The 23577-nt window shown below is 40.1% G+C and overlaps 1 protein-coding gene and 1 long non-coding RNA gene across 2 annotated transcripts in view; one reads left to right on the forward strand and one right to left on the reverse strand.

Annotated features, from left to right (window-relative positions):
* LOC125889201 (uncharacterized) overlaps nucleotides 1-23577 on the forward strand; it is a 409754-nt gene that overhangs the window by 188067 nt on the left and 198110 nt on the right. The gene's annotated exons all lie outside the window — the stretch shown is intronic.
* Nucleotides 19999-23572, reverse strand: LOC125889189 (uncharacterized). Its single transcript, XM_049576971.1, has 10 exons — nucleotides 23452-23572; nucleotides 22774-22819; nucleotides 22371-22448; nucleotides 21819-21890; nucleotides 21462-21533; nucleotides 21255-21326; nucleotides 20866-20940; nucleotides 20656-20730; nucleotides 20337-20411; nucleotides 19999-20202 (listed from the first exon to the last, which is right to left on the reverse strand). Exons 1-10 carry the CDS (start codon nucleotides 23541-23543, stop codon nucleotides 20113-20115), a joined length of 747 nt encoding a protein of 248 aa, XP_049432928.1. The 5' UTR covers nucleotides 23544-23572; the 3' UTR covers nucleotides 19999-20112.

The raw sequence follows: 23577 nt of genomic DNA on the forward strand, positions 1-23577 counted from the left end.
AGCAAAATGTGGCAAAATGTTGATGTTATTTTCAGCGTGAGACACTTTACAAACGGCACCCCATACCGCTGTGCCACTGAGAGTTTGAATCCAATTCAAATACCAACAACAGGAAATTCTCACATTTAAGAACAATTAGAAATTAAATTGCATGAATTTGGACAGATTGCTTTTAATTTAGGAGGCGACATAAAAAAGTAAATGGCACAAGACACCCTTTATAAAGAGTTTATGAACTGTAATTTGTGGCTTTATTTAACTTTAATGAATGATTAAAGGTCCGGTGTGCAGGGTTTAGGGGGATAAATTGGCAGAAATGGAATATAATATAATAAGTATGTTTATTTTGTGTTTAATCACCTGAAAATAAGAACCATGTTTTCATTACTTTAATGAGCTGTTTATACCTACATAGGGAGCTGGTGCTCACCATGTTGCACCACTATGTTTCTACGGTAGCCCAGAGCAGACAAACCAAATACTGGCTCCAGGGCTCTAGATAGAGTGTAGAAAAAACATTGATTTTATTAACATTAAAGTGATTTATTCAGTGTTTTTACTGATTTCAAATGACCAGATCCATTTGTTTTGGAGAGGAAGAGACGTCTGATATTTCAGCTCCTTGTTGAAAGCTCCTGCATGTCGGGATGTGAAGTTATCAGAGGAGAAAAAGGTGAGCAAATAAATCGATACAGCATAGTATTGTGATATTTTTGTGTAGCAGTATTGTATCGTCACACAGTGCTGAGTATCATTTTTTTTTATTAAAAAAGGCTGAGGTGAGATGAGCTGACTGAAAACTATACTTTATCAGTTAAAACAGATGTTGACAAAGTTTTCCTTTGATGACATAATTTACAGTTGAAAAAAAGGTAATAAATCACAATATATTTTATTGTAATACTCAGCATATCACAACATATTTAAAATCACAATAAAATTGCACTGTGACTTAAAGGGATAGTGCACCCAAAAATGAAAATTCAGCCATTATCTACTCACCCATATGCCGAGGGAGGCTCAGGTGAAGTTTTAGAGTCCTCACATCACTTGCAGAGATCCAAGGGGAGAGGAGGTAGCAACACAACTCCACCTAATGGAGGCTGATGGCGCCCCAGATTCAAACGACCAAAAACACATAATTGAAACCACAAAATATCTCCATACTGCTCGTCCGTAGTGATCCAAGTGTGCTACAATGAGGCTAAAAACAGAGTTCAAATGACGTTTTTCCAAACATCTTTTTATGTCGGGGCTTCAGGACACATGACGTCCAAGGTACCCTGGGTGTGTTGGTTGTTGACGTTCCGGGACGCCATGTCAACTTCAGCCTGTTACATGCATTGTCTGTTTTCAGAATACACTTCTGTTTTCACAGGAAATGTACAGCTTGCACACAGTCTCTTTCAAAATAAAAGCACTCTATCGGGACAACATTGATGCTTTTATTCCCTTCAACAAAAAATGCACATGGTTACGTTTTACCAACACACACATGGTTGGGTTTATGAAAAGAGAACAGGGATTGGCTTTATAATTTGACAGAAAGCAAGTACCAGTCTCACGGATGAAAGTTGGTGGTTGTTGGACCCGTCCACCAGCCCTCCGACATGCCTGCCCACCTGCTGTACCTCATCTTTTGCTGCCCTAACTTTCGTTCTTGTCCTGCAGAGTGACACTGGGTTGTTTAATCACCTGATCTATTTGTTTCAGAGAGACTTCAGCTCCTGGTAAAAACTCCTGAACACTAAAAGAATTTGACCCCGGAGATGTTTAATCTGATTGCAATCTGCAGTCCTCACTGCTAGATACCACTAAATCCCCCTTAACCTTACACACTGGACCTTTAACTAATGTTTTATGTATCAGCTACTGTGTCTATAATAAGTAATTAGTCCCCTACACTTTGGCAGGAATTAAAACCATAACCTTTTGTGAACAGATCTGTATAAACTTTGAACATCAGTGTCCTAATTTTTGTTTGATTTTATTTGAGACCTGGATACTGACTCACTCCAGACCACCAGCGTTGTTGTTTGTTTCTTTGGTTTTATGGTTGTCTTGCTGCAAAACAAATCTCCTCCACAAGTGTCACTTAGGTTTTCCTTCAGGATTTCTCTATTTTGCTGCATTCATTTTACCCTCTTTGGCTCCCAAGCTTTCCAGGGCCTGCTGCAGAGAAGTGTCACACAGCACGCTGCTGCTGCCAACAATGTTCACACTGGGAAAGTTGTGTTTGTGATGGTGTGCAGTGTAACATGGTGTTTAACACTAGAACCTTCTTCCAGCTGACTTAGGAGTCCCTGAGGTGTCGTATGAGCTTTTAAAAAGTGCCTCTCTTTGCCACTGTGTCATAAAGCTGTGGCTGGGGAAGCATCCGGCCAGCTGCTGACTGGTTGTCTGACTGAATGGATTGTTTGAACGCTGACTTGGAGAAGGCAGTTCACCAAAATATCAGTCTTTATAAACTGAAATAAATGTGTGGTTATGAGCAGAGCCACATTAACACTTCACTGGGGACTGTGAATGTTAGACTACTACCCACACACATATATCACGATATGTATGAGAGCACATCAGCACCAGCATAACTGTGGAAATAATACACAGTCTTTACTCCTTAACAAGGAGAAGGACGGGATGGAACAGCATGTTTAACTGACATACAATCTAAGTCTTGTTATGGCTCAATCTTATTAGGCCACTTTGAATATGCAAACTGGTGTACAGTATGCTCAACATCAGGACCCCTATTGAGTTCATCTAACGAGTCTTCAGCTCATTTTTAACAGAAAATGTTCTCTCATTCTCACAATTTGAAACAGACAAGGTTGAAAACATTCATTGTGCAAAATAAACATTTGGAAATGTCTCAAGTCTGTTACTCTCAAGAACTCAGTAGTCCCAAAAGGTGATACATCACTAATTCCCTCATATTCGCACTTTGGGCCTTCTTGCCGTCCAACAGGCGATCCATTTCTAGCTATGCCGGACTGCTAACGTTGGCTGGTCTGATGGAAGAAGGAATACCATCGCTAGCTGAGCTGTCCTTGTTGCTAGCAGCCACCTTAGCAGCAGATAAACTACCTACTCTGTATATCTTACTATATAATGACGAAAACTCTGTCTGTGTGTGTTCCACGTTTTTCTCCTCACTGACTTGGTCAATCCATGTGAAATTTGGCACAGTGGTAGAGGGTCATGGGAGGATGCCAATGAAGCAATATTACATCAATTGGCCAAAGGGGGGCGCTATAGCAACCCACTGAAATTGCAAACTCAAGAACCCATAACTTCCGCTTATATAGATTTTCCACCATTTTGAATTTTTTGAAAAACACTTCAAATGGATCTCTTCCTAGGAAGTTTGAGCGATCTGCATGAAACTGGGTGAACATAATCTAGGGACCAATATCTAAAGTTCCCTCTTGGCAAAAGTTGGAAAACTTCCTAAAACTGAGCTTCTATAAGGCAATGAATATTGCGGAGGGCGTGGCTCATCACATAAAGGTGTAGAACATCTCAAGGGTTTCACCCATCACCACGCAACTTTGTAGGCATATGACCACACATAATCTGAGGGGACCCCTCCATTATTGAGCCCATCAAACAAAATGGGGGCGCTAGAGAGCTCATTTCTTATCTAGGCCTAACCGCCATATGGATTTTTACTAAACTTGGTAGATATGTAGAACAGGACGCCTCAAGGTGACTGGAGAAATTTAACTCTAATTGGCAACTGGGTGGCGCTATAACAACAGAAAAATGCTTCAAAATGGCTAAAATGCGACCGATCGCTGTGGCTCCCCCTGTGGACCAATGTTGGTGTTGTTTCTAATGTTTGCTATGACTAAGTCATGGTATGGTATGCTGTACATAATCACGGAAACTGTCAGTGTGTCATTCTGTCAGTCAGTCATTCTGTCTGTCCCACGTTTTTCAAACACTCTGTCTGAACACATTGCTCTTCTTAATGGGTCCAGTTGACTATTTAATCTGCATTTCCTATGACCTGTATCCCAAACACACACCATGTGAAACTGTACGTGGGCAACTCAATGGGTATGGACTAGTATATCAAATTCGTCGCCTTTCTGATGCCTCTATCCTTTTTTAATTTTTGTTTGGCACTCCCACGTCTGCTGCCCTCCAGGTTTCTCCATTTTGTATTGTTTGTTTGCAAGCTACCTGATGTTGACAGTGTCATCCACATCAACTTGATGTTGATTTGGCGCAACTTTGACCTTTTAAACTTTGCATCAACTTCATGACACGGGCTGGCCAAAGAGGGGAGGGTCTGTCCATCAGCTGGCAGTCACATTGTGAGGAGGTTACAAGCTGCAAGTTAACCTAAAACTGTAAAACAAGATCTAACTTATTTTACATTGTCCTGCATTGTCCTGCTGCCCTTCTGGTTAATCCAGCCCAGGTTATGAATGTTCCCACTGTCTTTTTCGACCACTTACATGAACTAAAATCGATATTGTTAACATGTGCACCTGCTTCTGCTGTTTAATTAACATTTATGACTGTAGAATTGATGTATGACAAACCCTTCACAGGTACATTTGATATCAGACATTGAGAAGCCAATCATTCATTTTCCACTTATCCTGCAAGGGGTCGTGGGCAAGAGGCAGGGTACATCCTGGACAGGTCACCTGCAGGTTAACCTGCATGTCTTTGGACTGTGGGAAGAAACTGGAACACCTGGAGGAAACCCACGCTGACACAGGGAGAACATGCAAACTCCACACAGAGGGGCTCCTCCTTCGAACCAGGAACCACTGCACAGTCCTGATTCTAGAATAAACGCTACCGTATGGAAACCATGCGGCCGGTTGGAGCTCAAATTGAATGGGAAACAAAGTCCAGTGTTCACTTAGCTGGGCGTAACTTAGCTGGGCGATGTCCGTGGATAGCTGCCTCCGTGAGAAGAGAACAGAAGGAAGGGAGGGGGGTATCACTGTCCGAGGGCTGCCGTAGAATGGCAACCAGGATGTCAGCCGACCAACACTCGCTACCCGCTCCCTGGTTGCGGCGATTTGCGATGCTGGCCAGCTAGGAATGAACTAGCAGCCAGTACAGTCCAGTCCTCTCTGGTCTAGCTAACATTTAGCCGTGTTACTTACTGATCCATTAGAAAGAAAGCTAGCTGGACATGGGTTTTGAAGCCTCTTTGGTCACGGAGCTCCCTCCATCTCTTGAACGCCTGACTGAGGTTTACTCTTGTTTTTCCTCTTCTTTTATCACTCTCCTTTTTGCTCTTCTTTGCCTCCTCACACAGAGGAGCTCCTTTTCTTTTGCTAGGCCGTTTTTCACTTGTCTCCAAACTTTGTCCGTCTGCCATTGTGCTCGTGACTCAACTATCTCATGCCCAACTCCTCATAAGGACCAGCTCCAGTCCCTGATTGGCTGACTGACCAGTTTCGCTATACACGACGCGTTTCCTGCTGTAAAGCAGATTTTTTCCGTGAAATTTCGCCCCCGGTGGCAGAAGCTTATTGCAAAGATTGCAAAGCCACTAAGTAACCTATGTAAACACTGATAGTCTGATTTTACTGTGGACACTACCCTGTGCAACCCACATTATTTTCATCATGATATATTTAGGACAAGATGCTGTCTGTTGCCTCTGTAATTTAAGAAATGGCCACTGCACAGAAAGGCAAGAATAATGGGTAGAGAGAAATGGTGTGACTTTGGATAAGCACATTATGATAATGGTATGCACTACAATCATGAGTGGACGAGTACGGCCTGGATTACTTTGAATTATCACTGCCTGCCTCATTAAATACACAGAAACACTTGGCACAACAACTTTCCACAACCTTATTAATGCTTTACTGATCTATAGAACATCAGTTAATGATTTACTAACAAACGAAGCTGCAAGTTACAACATCAAAGCAGTTTATAAAGGGAGTCTCATTACGTGACAGAAATAGCTCCATTACAGCTCAGACTTTTGTTTGTAGCATTTCATGCATTCTTAAACAGTTGACGCGGCACTAAAGGTCCATGTGGAGTTGTTTGAGCATGGTATAGAGAACCTTTGGGCCTATTAAAGGCCTCTGTCACATTAAAATGCCCAGAGAACCCAACTCTGGATCAATAAACCTTTCTGGGAGGTTGTTTCTGATTACAAGTTTTCATCTCAGCTGCCACAGAATAAAATCTGCTCCTCTAACATAAAGCCTTTATGTAATGGCTCTCTGGGTTGAGACGTATCTACAGAGCAGCGGTCGACATGGGGACATCAAACAGCTCATGAGAGCTGAGTTTAAAATCAGCACACTACAGTGGTTTTATATATTTCTAAGTGTGACACTCTGCTATAGGCAGTGTGGTCAAAAGTAACACCTCAGCAGAGCGTTTGGGGAAGTGAAAGAAAAAGAAGATGAATGTGACGGTGGCCTGAAAGGGATATAATACCCAAACGCTGCAAGTCGGGCTGCTTCTCCTTTTCCCATAAAGAGAGAAAACTCAAAATGCACCAGGCTGACTTTTTATCTTGGCTGTAAACTTCATGACGTTCCTAAATTTTGTAGTTGCACTGCGATTAAGAAAGCATTAGGTTTTATAGCACGGGGTGAAATGAGTCCCAGAGAGTTGCCCCAGAACAAAACCTCTGCACTGCTGAGCTGGTCACATGTACAAGTTTGGCATCAATAAATCATTACAACAATAATTTAAATACGTTAGCATAAGTAGTGTTTTGTAGAAGATTGGCTCGCTGCTCTGGCATCTACACTGTCATTTATATTGTCCAGCAGTGTGGGTTGCATTACAACAGAAACTTTAGAGGAAGGCTCATTATAGGAAATAATGAACTCTTGGATTTGAGAAACATCTGCTCAACAAATCAGTGGCGTACGGTTGTTAGGACAGGCCCCAGTGCACGCTATTATGACGGGCCCCAGTGCACGCTATTATGACGGGCCCCAGTGCACGCTATGGGATGGTTTGCCGTTTTAAGGCCGTATATCGTAGATGTCACCATTTTTATTTCGATGCAAGTTCTTTTTGAATCACTTGAGAACTTGCCCATTCTCCACCTAACACATTGTTGGTCAGACCGCTCTCTCTACAGCCAGGTGAGAGCCAGGCGTTTCCCATCATGCTCTGGGTCTTACAGTCAGTGGAGAGCAGCTGCAGTGTTTGGCTCTAAAAACTGAGAATGCCTCAATTTTGTGAAAATATCATTGTCCACTTTTGTATGATGTCAAAGCAAGTTGGGATGAAGTCGGACACAAGTCTAACCAGCATACATCATGCTTAGATTAGCGGGGATCAGATCTGTGCAGGCCTGGCTCATCTCTAATGAGCCTGTTAGTTTTTACAGTAACGTATCAGTGCTCAAAGAAATGTCACATGACTGATGCCACCATGCAGCGACTGTCCAGCCAGAGTAGCATATGTTGAGCATGGGGATCTAGTAAGAGCAATAGTTGGTATGTTAACAGTTTTTTTAAAGCAACTTTCCAAAGAGACCACTCTCCAGCAGAGAAAGCTGGCATTGTACGTTTCTGCAGACCATGGATACAATAGGCTACATTTGAACATTTCCATCCACCCATTTTCTAACCGCTTCATCCTCTTGAGGGTTGCGTATCCCAGCTGACATTGGGCCAGAGGCAGGGTTCACCGCCAGACTACGCAGGGCTGACACATAGAGACAGACAACCATTCACGCTCACATTCACCAGTTAACCTGCATGTCTTTGGACTGTGGGAGGAAGCTGGAGCACCTGGAGGAAACCCACACTGACACAGGGAGAACATGCAAACTCAACACAGAAGGCTCCCACACCCGGGATCGAACCGGGAACCCTCTTGCTGTGAGGCGACAGTGCTAACCACCACACCACCGTGCCGCCCCCATTTGAACATTTCATACGTATCATATCAAGGTTTCTAAAGTGACGTATGAGCTGACTTTGTTATCTTGAGGTGGAGGAGATGGTGCATGGTGTAACACCTGAGACATCTGCCAAGCTGCAGACCTCTGTTTGAGACCAATGAGCAGCAAAACTGGTTGTGATTTTAGTGAGACATTGCTGTGTTTCCAGCAGCTTCTTGGTCACAAAAAGTGGTTGCCTCCAAAACATGATCTTTTCCCAACTTTATGGCATGTATCAGTTCAGAAAGGGACCCAAAAGCAGAGCAGTAGACAGGTGGATCTGGAACAAAACGCAAGCTTTAATGGAGTACTCATAACGGGAAGGTAACTGGAAGTCCAAAAGAAAGAAGAACCAAAACTAAACTTCAAACCAAACGGGATAACACAATGAACACAAGTATGAATTCAATGAAGAAATCTAAAATGGAGCATAAGAGACCAGGCAGGAAACGACTCCATAAACATGGGGATGAGCACCGGCAAATTGACGAAGAACAAAGTGAAACACACAGGTATATATAAACAGAAAACTAATCTCCAAGAGATCGAGAGAGAAAACTAAGAGATCGAAAGTAGGTGAGGAATGGATTCAGTTTTTTTTGTCTGCTTAAAGGTACCATAAAGCCTTAGTTAAAAGCCCAGTCCCAATTAAAGCCCAGTCCCTTTTACTAGCCTGGTGTGGCTACACATTCTGACGAATAAACGCCAGTCTCAATTAAAGGCCTGGTCTGGTTGCCAAGCAGTTTTTATAAACGTTCCTCAGATGTATAAAAAGGGTTGTTTTCTTCCTCAAACTATGTGTCCATCTCTGGAGTACTCTGTAAGTTATTCATATTCTTTTAGTCCGTCAGGCTCCTCAGATTAACAGAATCAAAAGCCTTTTTCTTAAAGAAATAATCCAAGTTGACACTGCTCTTTTAAATACATGCAATTAATACTTAATACAGTTTTTTTGCTTATTACACACAATCATAGAAATGCATATTTTAGCAGATGCATAGCCCACAGAAGACTGATATTTTAGACAATCTGTAAACTGCTAAATGAAGTTATTGTAGCCTATTACCATCTGCACCTGTCTACAGTAATCTGTTAGGATTCACAGTAATTCAGATACTCACAGACATATGCTGCGTTTTATTTTTATGGTAATAGATTGTGAAAATGTTGAACAGTATGGACACTGTAAAATTAAGGTGCGTGTTGGCATCTGTGCTGTCGGTATTTTACTAAGATAAGATTTGTTTTATACTTTATTAATCCCCCTGCGGGGAAATTCAATTTTTTCACTCTTTTGTCATGTACACACAGGTCTGAAAGACACACACGAGCACAAACAGGAGAGATGTCAGAGTGAGGGGGCTGCTTTGGTCAGGCGCCCCAAGCGGTTGGGGGGTTCGGAGCCTTGCTCAAGGGCACCTCGGCAGTGGAGGTGAACTGGCACCTCTCCAGCTACCAGTCCACGCTCCATTTTGTTCAGTATCACAGCAGCACAAGACAAAAATACATTAAATAGAATAAGATAAGAGAAAAAAATAAAAAAGTGTCCAAGTGTTAGAGTATACAGTAGTTAGATACAGCTAATTAAATCTTTTAGTGTCAGTCATCTTGTCAGCAGTCGGGGGGGGCAAGAAATGAAAAACCTGCTTGTGTTTACGTCAGTGTGAAACTGATTTCTGAGTGGTAAACCTGCCACCATTGTTGTAACTTGAATGAATGAATGACTGACTCTATTTCAAACCAAATTAATAAAAAAAAAAACATAATAAAAAACCAACAAGACAAAGAAAACAGTGTCCGAAAAGGAGTAGAGAGAAGTAAAACGTATATGTCCCGAGCCCTTTTCTTACGTTTATTTTTTATTATAACAAATTTCCAAATTTATTTACAACTAATAAACAAGTATCCCCAGTCTATTTACCACCCCATTAAATAAATCAGAAATCAACCCAGTTTATTAACATTTCCTGGTCTATATCTGCCAAAAACATCTTTTTTGTGAGATATTTCATGATATTTTATTGCAGCTTCACAGACACTAAGAGGCAGGACTGAGCAGACGAGCAGTGTGGACTCCAGCAGTGTGAATGTCTGACAGATGATGCGAAGCTGCAGCACTAATTGTCTGTGGGGCCGTTACACTGTGGTACCAGGCTCTTCTTCAACAGCCGTTCTCCAGACATGAAGCAGAGAGCGCAGAGAAGTCAATAAAGTAATTTGCGACACCCCTGAGCTGCCCCCTCGCAATCCCACTCAATTAGCACATGGATCAGATCCCACAGCTGATTCACCTGTGCTCTCAGAAAGTCACAGAAACGCTGTGTTGCAAAATTTATCAGGGCACGGGGGCTTATTGGAATCTGGAATCTATAAGCACTAATTAGAGGCTGAATCTCTCAGAATGGGGCGTCTCAGGTTGACAGGTTAGAGAAATGAACAGGAAGTGTCCCCATTGTGTCTCTCTCTCTGCTCAGGTCTCATTCACAGCACCTGTTTGAGAATCTCTTTGTCTTTGACTCACTGACTGTTGACTCTTATATTCAGCTTTCAGCAGTACGTTATATTTTCTCCGCTTATGCTTGCGTTTAATTTAGAGCTTTGATGAGCAGCATTAACATATACAGCAGCACTGAGAGGTGACGACTGCGCCCTTTGCTCTGAGACTGCAGAAATATAATCAATGCATATTAAACTAAAAACAATCCTATACTTACGATACCTCACAACACCAAAATAAACTCTGCACTTCCAACTTTAAGGCTGTATCCGCACAACCCCGAGCTAATGATATGGATAGAAAGATAAAACATATTTGAGTTCTTTTCTACTTCTCTCCCCTGCCAGAGGGAGATATGACCAAATTTTCTCTGTCTGCACAGTTCGATAAGCACAGGGGAAGTGACAGAGCCCTTCCACAGTAATAGAGTGCAACACGTTTGGGCTTTGGGTATTGAGCAGCTTGAATAGTAAGTGTAATATGTGCCTCGGGAAAGGTCACGGAGCTCTTGGCCTTTCATATGTGATGAAGATGGCTCGAGAGAACAATTTATTCCATTAAGCTCACTGTGTGTTTAAGTGCTGACATGCTATGGCTCTCATTAGGATATAGGATGTCTGTTTGTTTGTGAGGAGCCTTAATGAGCTGTAGGTCTTAATGGAGACTGCAGTGCGAGTGTTGCTTACTGTATATCTCCTCTTCTTTTGCTGCACTGGAACTTTGCTTTTAAAAGTTTTATTCATGAAGTCACTCAAGTTATTATCACTAATATTATTGCTCTTTATTTAATTCACACATTAAAGGAAAGTTCAGCGTTACGTTGAGGTTGGGTACGGTGCCTGTGGAGGGGCAGACCAGGCTGGTGGTCTCCATTTCCAGAAAAGGGGACGGGAGGGTGTGTTTTTGCCTGTTGGCATCTGAGGAGACATGCTGTACATGCGGCCAGAGGACTGGACTGCTACATCACCTTTTCCCATTTTCTCTGTGCAGGAAGCAGATCTAGTCACAGTAGTGCGACAGACTGAAGCACGTGACGCTCATTTACCCCGTAATCTGCTGGTGGCCCAAACCAGGGCTGCGGTAGAGGCATGGACAGCTAGCACAGATATGCAAAGGGCCCCACCACGTCTCCTACACAGGAGCAGGACGCACAGATTTTATGGTGATTTAGCTTCTCTTTGTTGTCGTTATGCATCTTATTGTGGTTTTGTGTCTATTTGATGTAATGTTGTGTCTTTTTTAGTTGTTTTGTGTCTTTTTGAGGTTGTTTGTCTGTCTTTGAGGTCATTTTGTGTCTTACTGAAGTGATTTTGTGTCTATTTGGTCATTTTGTGTCTCTTTGTAGACATTTTGTGTCTTACTGAAGTGATTTTGTGTCTCTTTGTTGTAATTTGTGTCTTATTGTGGCTGTTTTATGTCTGTTTTTGTCATTTTGTGTCTATGTGTCTGTTTTGTGTCTCTGTGTGTCTCTTCATTTTAAAGTGTGTCTCTCTTGTGTTTTGTGTCTCTTTGTGGTTGTTTTGTGTCTCTTTGTGTCTCTTTATTGTAATGTGTGTCTCTTTGTGGTTGTTTTGTGTCTCTTTGTAGTTGTTTTTATCTCTTTGTGTCTCTTTGTTGTAATGTGTGTCTCTTTGTGGTTGTTTTGTGTCTATTTATTGTAATGTTGTCTCTTTGTGGTTGTTTTGTGTCTCTTTGTGTCTCTTTATTGTAATGTGTGTCTCTTTGTGGTTGTTTTGTGTCTCTTTGTATTTGTTTTTATCTCTTTGTGTCTCTTTGTTGTAATGTGTGTCTCTTTGTGGTTGTTTTGTGTCTCTTTGTGGTTGTTTTGTGTGTCTTTGTGTCTCTTTGTTGCAATGTGTGTCTCTTTGTGGTTGTTTTGTGTCTCTTTGTATTTGTTTTTATCTCTTTGTGTCTCTTTGTTGTAATGGGTGTCTCTTTGTGGTTGTTTTGTGTCTCTTTGTGTCTCTTTGTTGTAATGTGTGTCTCTTTGTGGTTGTTTTGTGTCTCTTTGTATTTGTTTTTATCTCTTTGTGTCTCTTTGTTGTAATGTGTGTCTCTTTGTGGTTGTTTTGTGTCTATTTATTGTAATGGGTGTCTCTTTGTGGTTGTTTTGTGTCTCTTTGTAGTCGTTTTTATCTCTATGTGTCTCTTTGTTGTAATGTGTGTCTCTTTGTGGTTGTTTTGTGTCTCTTTGTATTTGTTTTTATCTCTTTGTGTCTCTTTGTTGTAATGGGTGTCTCTTTGTGGTTGTTTTGTGTCTCTTTGTGTCTCTTTGTTGTAATGTGTGTCTCTTTGTGGTTGTTTTGTGTCTCTTTGTATTTGTTTTTATCTCTTTGTGTCTCTTTGTTGTAATGGGTGTCTCTTTGTGGTTGTTTTGTGTCTCTTTGTAGTCATTTTTATCTCTTTGTGTCTCTTTGTTGTAATGTGTGTCTCTTTGTGGTTGTTTTGTGTCTCTTTGTAGACTGTTATGTCTCTTTGTGGTTGTTTTGTGTCTCTTTGTGGTTGTTTTTTGTCTCTTTGTGTCTCTTTATTGTAATGTGTGTCTCTTTGTGGTTGTTTTGTGTCTCTTTGTGTCTCTTTGTTGTAATGTGTGTCTCTTTGTGGTTGTTTTGTGTCTCTTTGTAGACTGTTATGTCTCTTTGTGGTTGTTTTGTGTCTCTTTGTAGTCGTTTTTATCTCTTTGTGTCTCTTTGTTGTAATGTGTGTCTCTTTGTGGTTGTTTTTTGTCTCTTTGTGTCTCTTTGTTGTAATGTGTGTCTCTTTGTATTTGTTTTTATCTCTTTGTGTCTCTTTGTTGTAATGGGTGTCTCTTTGTGGTTGTTTTGTGTCTCTTTGTAGACTGTTATGTCTCTTTGTGGTTGTTTTGTGTCTCTTTGTGTCTCTTTGTTGTAATGTGTGCCTCTTTGTGGTTGTTTTGTGTCTCTTTGTAGACTGTTAAGTCTCTTTGTGGTTGTTTTGTGTCTCTTTGTAGTCGTTTTTATCTCTTTGTGTCTCTTTGTTGTAATGTGTGTCTCTTTGTATTTGTTTTTATCTCTTTGTGTCTCTTTGTTGTAATGTGTGTCTCTTTGTGGTTGTTTTTTGTCTCTTTGTGTCTCTTTGTTGTAATGTGTGTCTCTGTTGTTGTTTTGTGTCTCTCTGTAGACTGTTTATGTCTCTCTGTGGCTGTCTTTTTCTCTTTGTGTCTCTGTTGTTATGTGTGTCTCTTTGTACACTGTTTGTCTCTTTGTGGCTGTTTTTTGTCTCTTAGTGACTCTTTGTTGTAATTTGTGTCTCTTTGTAGTCATTTTGTGTCTCTGTGTCTCTTTGCAGTTCCTTCGAATGTCTTTATGGTCTTTTGGTGTCTCTTTGTTGTAATATTGAGTCTCCTCTTGGTTTCATTTGAGTGACATTTAATATATTTGCCCACCCCTGAGTTTTTAGACATTTTAAATGTGAGATATAATATTGCTCATGTGAAATGTGAGTACTAGTATTCATCAATCATCAGCTGATGCACTTCCCTCTAAGAATCACATTCAGTTTAACAAAACAAGAAAACAATAAGTTTTCCAGTATTCTGGTTTGAGAGGTCAGTATTAATATCTTGCAGTCTGTTTTGATTTCTGTGAGCAGACCTCATCAGTCTGGAGACCATGATTTAGCAGGCTACATGTTCTGTCTGATACAGTATCACATCATCAGCTCTCTCTGAAGATAAGCTTTAAAGGCGTTTGTTCTATGAGAACACATTTGGGAGACACAGACGACTGATAGAGAAACAGAGCAGAACAGAGAAAAAACAAATGCATCTCTAATCTCCTTGTGTTCAACATTCGTGCCATGAGTTTCCCTCCTTCTGTCTCCGCAGATGTCAGCAGTGTGTTGGCGAGATGAATGGAGAAGGCGACCCCAGCCGTCCGGCCCCTGGCCTTCCCCACCTCTGTGCTCAGGCTGCAGATAATGCCAGCGTCAGTAATAGAGGTAGTAGGAGTAATGATGGGCTGACATTACCATATCTGGCCCTGCTGTCACTGATGAGGCCGCAGCGGAGTTACAAGCTGCTATAAACCCTGCAGGAAATGATGAATGATGCCATATCCAGCTGGCAGACGAAACATGGCGCGAGGTTGCACCATTATGGCCAATGACTGTTCTTCTTCGTCATAAACATCCTGCTTTCATTGAGAAAGGAGGAAGTGATTCCACCGGTGATTTGCTGTGATGGTAAAAGAGGAATTTTCTGTTGCAAGTCACATTACAGTAGTTCAGGTTAGGATTCGACTGAGACGTAAGAGAGGAAAGGTCTTTACATCAGGAAATGTGCCTCTCAAGGTGTGTTAAGCTGCGTTTACCCTTACGAAACAAAAATATATTGCAATATATTGGAAAATATCATGTGATGTATTAGGCAATATATTCCCATATATGGGATTTAATATTTATATTTTGCAATATATTGCAATATATGCATAGATCATATATGTGTATATATTGATACATATAAAAAAAAATATTGCGATCAAGACCAAAAAGGCACTATATTTTTACATGTAATATATGCTTTAATATACTGCAATCTATGCATGTGCCATATATCTATATATATATATATATATATACATATATATATATATATATATACATATATATATATATATATATACATATATATATATATATATATACATATACACACACACACACACACACACACACACACACACATATACATATATATATATATATTATGGCATGCCGTTCAGGAAATTAATATTTGAATATACTGAATGAACCTTGAATATATGGATTGAACCTTGAATATAAAAAAAAATACTGAAGACAAAAATCTGCATTACACAAATAACAACAGTTTTATTGAAACAGAGTTGCAAAGGTCAAATTCACCCTTTAGTGTAAATTAGAAAGATTATAAAGATATTCATAGATTTTTTTTCTTGACAATTAAAATGTACTTTGCCCTTAAATGTTCAATCCTCCACACTGGATCTTGGAGGTATACATGCATAGAGGCTTGCATATTGTGGCAGATCAATTAGCATACATTTTCTTTTGAACAGTGTCACATCAAATATCTGTTTCCTGCCCTGGAATTCCCTTTTCAGACCAACAACATTTTCAACATTAATCAGTGTATTATGTGATCTATCATACTTTCTTCCAAAAGCAAAACATTTTCTGTCACCATGTTGCTCTACTACAATGTAGTAGTACACAGTGATTATTTGTCCATTCTGCAACAGCACAGTGAAGCTGTTCCTTTTCACTACTCTTGAGAACTCCTGTGAGTAATACAGCTCTCCGTTGACTAGAAGTCGGCTGAATATTTTCACGACTGTATCTGTGGTGACAGAAAGTTGCTCTCTCATGACCAGTGTCTCTTCACTACAAAGTTTTCGAGAATAATGCAAACCAAGGGTAACAACTTGATCACAGACTCTTTCAAACTGCTTCAGTCTTTTTCGGCCAGTTAAGTTACTAAATAGCTGGATGCATTCAGGAACAGCATTTCTCAGTGCATCATTCCTCAAAAGAGGCAATATTTGTCTGTATGAGAATTGTTTCATTATCTGTAAAGGAACAAACTGAGTGCCATGAAACATTTTCAGTATTTCACCATTAAATGACTCAAAAATATACCCAGAATGAGCCCACAATGGTCCCCAGTTCCTGACAGATTCTGGCAAATGAAGACATAAATGTACATTAAATGACACATGGGCCTTTCCATACAGTGTTTCAAATTGTTTGACAAAATCTACAACAAGTTTTTCACATTTTTTTACGTCCTCTGTTGTAATAATGTCCTTGCAAAGTAAGTACATAAATGTGACCAGGACTAGCCAGTGCTGGTAAAATACCTGGGGCAGAATTCCTTTTAGCACAAATATACTATAAAACAGTAACCAGTTCTGCCATTCAGAAGCCTTCCAAAACTTTCTTTGCTGAAGAGATCGGGGCACTCTTGTGATATTGCATGGAGGCTTGATTAGCAAGAGCTGTTCATCAAGTTCATTCACTCTGTTGCCAATGTAATATGGCTTCTCATGGTTATCACTGTCCAGCCACATGCTTGCCATTTGGCGAACCACACCAAGATGTACATTATGCATATGGTCAGGAGGCATGCCAGATATGATGTCAAAGTGTGGAATCTTTATCAGAGATGTGGGCCCTTTAACACCCCTCACAGATTTTTTGGTCTGTAAAGCCTTTCTTGCATCACTTATGGTTGAAGCGTGGTCCCTCTTTGGAACGTCTTTGTATGGGTATACCCTGACAGTGCCATGACCCTTTTCAACTTGTTCACCGGGATGTAAACAGAGACTGCATCCATACTGACCATTAAACTGGGTCATGTTTTGAAGTATGGGCCTAGCTACCGAATCGCACATCATAAGAGCTGCCACAACTCTACATTGTTCCAAAATGCTGTTTCTTTTTATCTTAAAGCCCACAGTTGACAGCTTCTGACACTCTAAAGTGAATGGCTTTAAAAATGTATTAACATTTGGCTTTTTATCACCAAACCACAAGCCAAAAAGTAGAACATTTTCTTTGCGCACAGGATAAGGAAGCTCATTTACAATCCCATATAATGGCCAAATACCATAGAGCGATGATTTGAATACAGGCACTCCATCACAGTTTAGTGTTAAGGAGTATCCATGAGTACAGTGAAGCGGGCCTCCAATTTTGTACAGATTATCGTACATTTTACCACTTCCAATATCTTCATAAGTTTCAGAATTACATGTGCCATCTCTTGATTTGAGACATTGTGCAATATCTTCCCTTTGAAGAAGATGTTCCAACTGTGTTTGGATTGGTAAGTAGATAAAGAAGTTTCCATTCTTTAACAAGCTGTTTTTATCCCATGTTGTGTGGCATACAACACATTGTCCTTCACTATCCTGGTCACCAATGTAGTACTCACAGTTAGGACAATATATGTGACATTGTAGGTGACCCTCTACTGTCTTAAGCTCTTTTAAGAACAGATACTTCGAGGTTAACTTTGTGTTTTCTGGACAGTGAATATTGATCAAATCTAGGAGATCAGAGAGAGCCATGCCTGTGAGTCCGTGTCTCAAAACAAATGAAAGTATAAGTAAAAAACTCTGATCTTGAGTTAGTCGTGAACCAGTGTAAAGTGGCTCTTCATTTTCCAGAGGAAACTGTTCATGACTGACTTCTCCAAGATGTGATTCCTCATTTACTGACTCATCAGGACTGTCTTCCAATAAAAGGGAATATTCTTCTTCACTTCCAATAATGTATCCGAGACTGTCATCCACATCATCAGGAATACAGTTACTGGTATTTGGTGAAGCTTGATCCCCACAGTCAGCATACAGGCTCTATATATGGAGGAAAAAAAAAAACAAATTCTGACTACAAATGTTATTTGGCTTTGTTATTATTCACACACACACACACACACACACACACACACACACACACACACACACACGGAGACAGACGGATATTTATCATTGACGAGGCGAGCGCAACTTGGTCAGTAAAAAAGGTAACGTTACTACTTCACCCATCTGGCAGTACTTTGGGTTTCAGCTACATGAAGCCACCTGAGCTAAGTGCCATAAAAACAGGACTGGTAGCGGAGATAGTGGCGGCAGCAGAAGCAACTCTCGTGAACGTGTTGTTTTAATAAATTATTCATTTGAATTATTTTGATTTTCATTCATTCATCTTCTAACCGCTTCATCCTCTTGAGGGTCGCGGGGGGGCCGGAGCCTATCCCAGCTGCCACTGGGCGAGAGGCGGGGTACACCCTGGACAGGTTGCCAGACTATCACAGGGCTGACACATAGAGACAGACAACCATTCACACTCACATTCACACCTACGGACAATTTAGAGTCACCAATTAACCTAGTCCCCAATCTGCATGTCTTTGGACTGTGGGAGGAAGCCGGAGTGCCCGCAGAGAACCCACGTTGACACGGGGAGAACATGCAAACTCTGCACAGAAGGGCTCCCACGCCCGGGATCGAACAGGCAACCCTCTTGCTGTGAGGAGAGAGTGCTAACCACCATACCGCCGCCCTATTTTAATTTTTTTAAAATTGTTTTTAGTATAATTTCTTTCGTTCGTTAAAGATCTCGTTTAAGATAATTGCATATAATTCGCTTTGCATTTCTTTTGCAGGCAGTATTTACCTATACTGTAATTTTGTTTTGATTAAAGGGCCCATATTATGCTGTTTTTCAACCATTTCACATAGGTCTAAGTAGTCCAACCACATTGTATTCATAGTGTATTGCCCCCAGATCAATCTGCAGCTCTTAATCTCAGCAATCAAAAAGTAGCTCTCTGGAGCTCTCCTGAGAACGAGCCGTTTCTGTGTCTACACCTTGAAATGCAATTAAGATGTGCAACCCACGCCCACTCCACACCTGTCATGGGGAGAGGGTGTGGTTTTCGCTACAGGTACCATGTGCTAATGTTGACACTGGGAATAGGGATGGTCAGTGATTCCCGAATGATCAAATATACGCTCAGTTTAAAAAAAAAAAAAAAAAAAAAAAAGAATAGAACAGAAGTTTATGAGACTATTATCTTTTATGAAAAAAAATGTAAATGTTCCCTTTTTAGGCTACTGTGGCAGAAGGAAAAACATGGAAAGACTCCTACAGCCATCAGAAGGTTCTGTAAGACACTGTCAAATAAAAAACAAGTGAAACTGAGGCGCAGCGCAAACTGTGCATGGTGTGGACTGTGGACTGTGATGAGAAGCTACTGGAGAATATTGACGTGGTTTTACGCCGGGAGAGGAGACTTCTTTGTTCAGATGTGCTCTCATTACATGACAAGGACCGCTGTGATGAGAAGTGGTACCCGTTACAATATTCTCACGGTCCGTGATTTCATTTCGGACGGCTGTTTTTCAGTCGGTGATTTACAGTAAAACGATCGATGGTACCGCTCCTCCGGTTTCGCTTCTCACTTCAAATGACGGGCGCGTGCGAGAGAGGGAGAGAGAAAGAGAGAGTGTGTGCGTGTTTGTTTGGAGAGGGGTGGGGGGAGGAGGCTCGGATGAAGGATAAATGTTCATGCTGCTTGCTGCAGCTGACTTCACACTTGCGCTGCTTGACTGTCACTGTCCCGGAAAAGTCTCAGTCGGCGGAGATCACGTTTTTCTAGACTGACCGGGGGGAGTATAAGGAAGTACCGGGAGGTGGAGTCACTCCGAGTCAGCTCAGCTTGACGTCAAGCTGATCCGCACTTCCAATTCGCTCGTTTGGGGACACAGTCTCAAAAAAGTGAAGCAATCAATTAGGAGAGCGAACAGACTTTTTTCACCTCCAGGCGTCATAGAAAGGCCACGGGAACACATATAACCACTACAAAACCAGTATAAAGTGGATTTTGCATAATATGGGCCCTTTAAGTGAACTCTTTGAATGTCTTTGAAATTAAGTTTTTGCCAATAACGTGTGTTCTTGTTCTGAGTTACCTCTATTCTTTATATCATAATGAAATGATTAGCCTATATTTATCCTAAACATGAAATATTCTCAGTTAATCATGCAGGGCGAGGCATAAAAGAGTGAAGTGAAAAAGAGGATTAATATAAAGATTTTAAGTTATTTAAAATAGGTGTAGCACTTTGCTTCATGTTTGATAGGAGAGAATGGCAGAGTTTGCTCAGTAAGTAAGTTTTAATCCTAAAAGATGTACAATGGGTTAGGGATTACTTACACAGACTTCAGCTCCTCCTGATACACTTTGTTGTCCACTGAGAGGAACCCAAGGTTCAGAATCATCATCAGTTACCTAAAGAAACAGATTACAAAATAAAAATCCATAGATAGTTTACAAGCCAACCTGCATGTTACCAAAATGTAACATGGCTAGTTCTTAAGATGTTTTTAAAATACAACATGAAATGTACTGTACACTATGCTTACAACAACAGGAGTGACATCATGTGCATCTTCAGGGCCATTGTCAGAGTAGTAGTGAGAGGAATTCTCATTTAGGTTCTGTAAATAATAATAAAAAGTCTTGATTAACGTACTATAATTATAATTATGATCCCCCCAAACACAGATTTTATCATAATATGATACATTCTGGATACATATGTATCCAATCACCTGGCTTTAGGGTTTCCCTGTCTGTTTTGACCAAGTGTCTCTTTAAGAGGCTAGGTCAGATTCTTGCTGAAGTTCATAGTATTGCTAAAGAATACATTGTTCAACTAAACACCACACAGTTGATACTTACACAGACTTCGGCTCCTCCTGATACACTTTTCTGTCCACTAAGAGGATTCCATGGTTCAGAATCATCATCAGTTACCTAAAGAAACAGATTACAAAATAAAAATCCATAGATAGTTTACAAGCCAACCTGCATGTTACCAAAATGTAACATGGCTAGTTCTTAAGATATGTCTAAGAAAAAAAACTGAAATGTACTGTACACTATACTCACTGCAATGTGGCTGATGTCATGTGCATCTAAAGAGCCATTGTCAAAGTCATAGTGAGAGGAATTTTCATTCAGGTTCTGTGTTTAAGAAAAAAATACAAAATATTGATTAACCTTTGTCACATGCACAGCCACCAACAGTCACCACCAACAGGATGTATCATGCTCTATGTAACCTACTACCTACTCTAAACACACAAATACAATTTACACTTTGTGCTCAAACCAAAATGCTCAACAAAACTTGAGCTGGCCAGGTTGATACCAGCATTAATCAAATATGTTACTGCTCTATACTGTTGGTGCTACCAGCCAGAATCTTGCAAAAGTTGAAAGCATAGCTAAAGAGTAGCCTACATTGTTTAACTAAACACCTCACAGTTGAAACTTACAGAGTCTTCTGCTCCTGATACACTTTGTTGTCCACTGAGAGGAACCCATGGTTCAGAATCATCATCAGTTACCTAAAGAAACAGATTACAAAATAAAAATCCATAGATAGTTTACAAGCCAACCTGCATGTTACCAAAATGTAACATGGCTAGTTCTTAAGATATGTCTAAGAAATAAAACTGAAATTTACTGTACACTATACTCACTGCAATGATGATGTCATGTGCATCTTCAGAGCCATTGTCAAAGTCATAGTGAGAGGAATTTTCATTCAGGTTCTGTGTTTAAGAAAAAAATACAAAGTATTGATTAACCTTTGTCATATGCACAGTCACCAGCCACCAACAGTCACCACCACACAAAACACACAAATACAATTTACACTTTGTGCTCAAACCAAAATGCTCAACAAAACTTGAGCTGGCCAGGTTGATACCAGCATTAATCAAATATGTTACTGCTCTATACTGTTGGTGCTACCAGCCAGAATCTTGCAAAAGTTGAAAGCATAGCTAAAGAGTAGCCTACATTGTTTAACTAAACACCTCACAGTTGAAACTTACAGAGTCTTCTGCTCCTGATACACTTTGTTGTCCACTGAGAGGAACCCAAGGTTCAGAATCATCATCAGTTACCTAAAGAAAAAGAGGGAAAAAAGTGTTATAAACCCAGCGCACACCTTTCTCTGGCAGTGGTGTACTCCACCCCTCTGCCAAAGCACAAACACATTGTGCATGGTTTCATCTCAAGTGGGCATCAATATTTGGGGCCCATGTTAGCATAGTATTTCACAGTATTTCATTACTTCATTTATAAAAAGTAATATTGTCATTGCAATATGAAACACTTATCACACATTGCAGAATTCCCTCACACTGTGCAGGTCTTTTGTATATTATACTTGCTGTAACATAAATGACAGCATCTTCTGAAGAGTTACATTATGTATCACAACTATCTTGCTAACTAAACACTTAAATCCCATTCATTGTTGAGCGGAGTGCCTCAGTGCTCTATAATGGTGACTTCTCTGTATCCGCTCTGCATTAAATATCTTAGTTGAAAATAGCCGATCTACTATTTAAAGTGTTCCAGAACTTGAAACTTACACTGACCTCTTCTGTAGTTCCTGATAGTCTTTCTGAAGATGGTTCACTTACATGGCAGGCATCAGAAATGGCATGAGCTCTTGGCTAAACAAAAGAAAGGACAGTTTCAACGTAATGACTTTAACAAATTTGACCAATATCTGTATCTCAACCACAGTCTAAACAAGCATATTGCAAGATCACTTACAATATTGTCATAGCCAAATTGTACTTGTAGGCTACACATATTTTAAGATATTGATAAAGACCTCCATTGCAGGAGATGCACCTGGCAATACAATAGTATTTATTAAAAATAATAAGAAAAATAATTATTCTATTTTGTGACAAGTAAGATGTTCTGGCTAAAGACAACACAGCACAAGTAAGGTCTAGTTTAACATTTACATGTTTAAAGTTCATGACTTACCAGATCCTGGTTTGGCGGATTAATCTTGGTCTCTCTCATTTCTTTCCTGAGTGCAAATGATAGAAAACACTGATTCATGTTTATCTTTGGAAACATCAAATGATTTAAATTTTTACCTCAGAGCTTGTGGTTGTAAATAGTTTAAATAGTGTAAATAGTTTATATACCTACTAGTATATGTATGTATGTATGTATGTATGTGCACACACACACACACACACACACACACACATATATATATATATATATATATATATATATATATATATAAAATAGTGACCAAAGTTATACTAGGTATATAAACTATTTACACTATGTACATTATTCTCTTTCATAGCATACGTGTCCCTTTATTGTGCCTATCATGAGGGATGAAGTCAGGCATATAGGTGATTACTTTTGCTATCACTCAGTAGCCTGACTGAATTCACCTCCAACAAGTGAGCTAAATGCTAACAGAAGATATTAGCCTTGTTGCAAATAATGTTATGTCAACCCAAGTTGCCTTTCTTTAGCTAGGCGACATCATGGCTATAGAGTCCCATTCAATGCAATAAAAAATAAAGAATAAACTATCCCCTTGACATCCCTGCCTTGGAATCAGTTTGAGACAGCAGATAGTTAGCATTAGCATGTGCTGTATACATCAGCCAGAATCAAGCAAAAAAAAAGACTAACCTTTTTTTCCATAATCGTCTTGTTCTTTTTGGAATATCCGTTTGATCAGTACCCGGAAGAATATATTTCCTTTTCAATCGGACTCGGTTCATTTTCTACGTTTGTCAACACTATGACTCACCTTGA

The sequence above is a fragment of the Epinephelus fuscoguttatus genome, linkage group LG5 (genome assembly GCF_011397635.1).
Source record: "Epinephelus fuscoguttatus linkage group LG5, E.fuscoguttatus.final_Chr_v1".
Taxonomy (NCBI): domain Eukaryota; kingdom Metazoa; phylum Chordata; class Actinopteri; order Perciformes; family Serranidae; genus Epinephelus; species Epinephelus fuscoguttatus.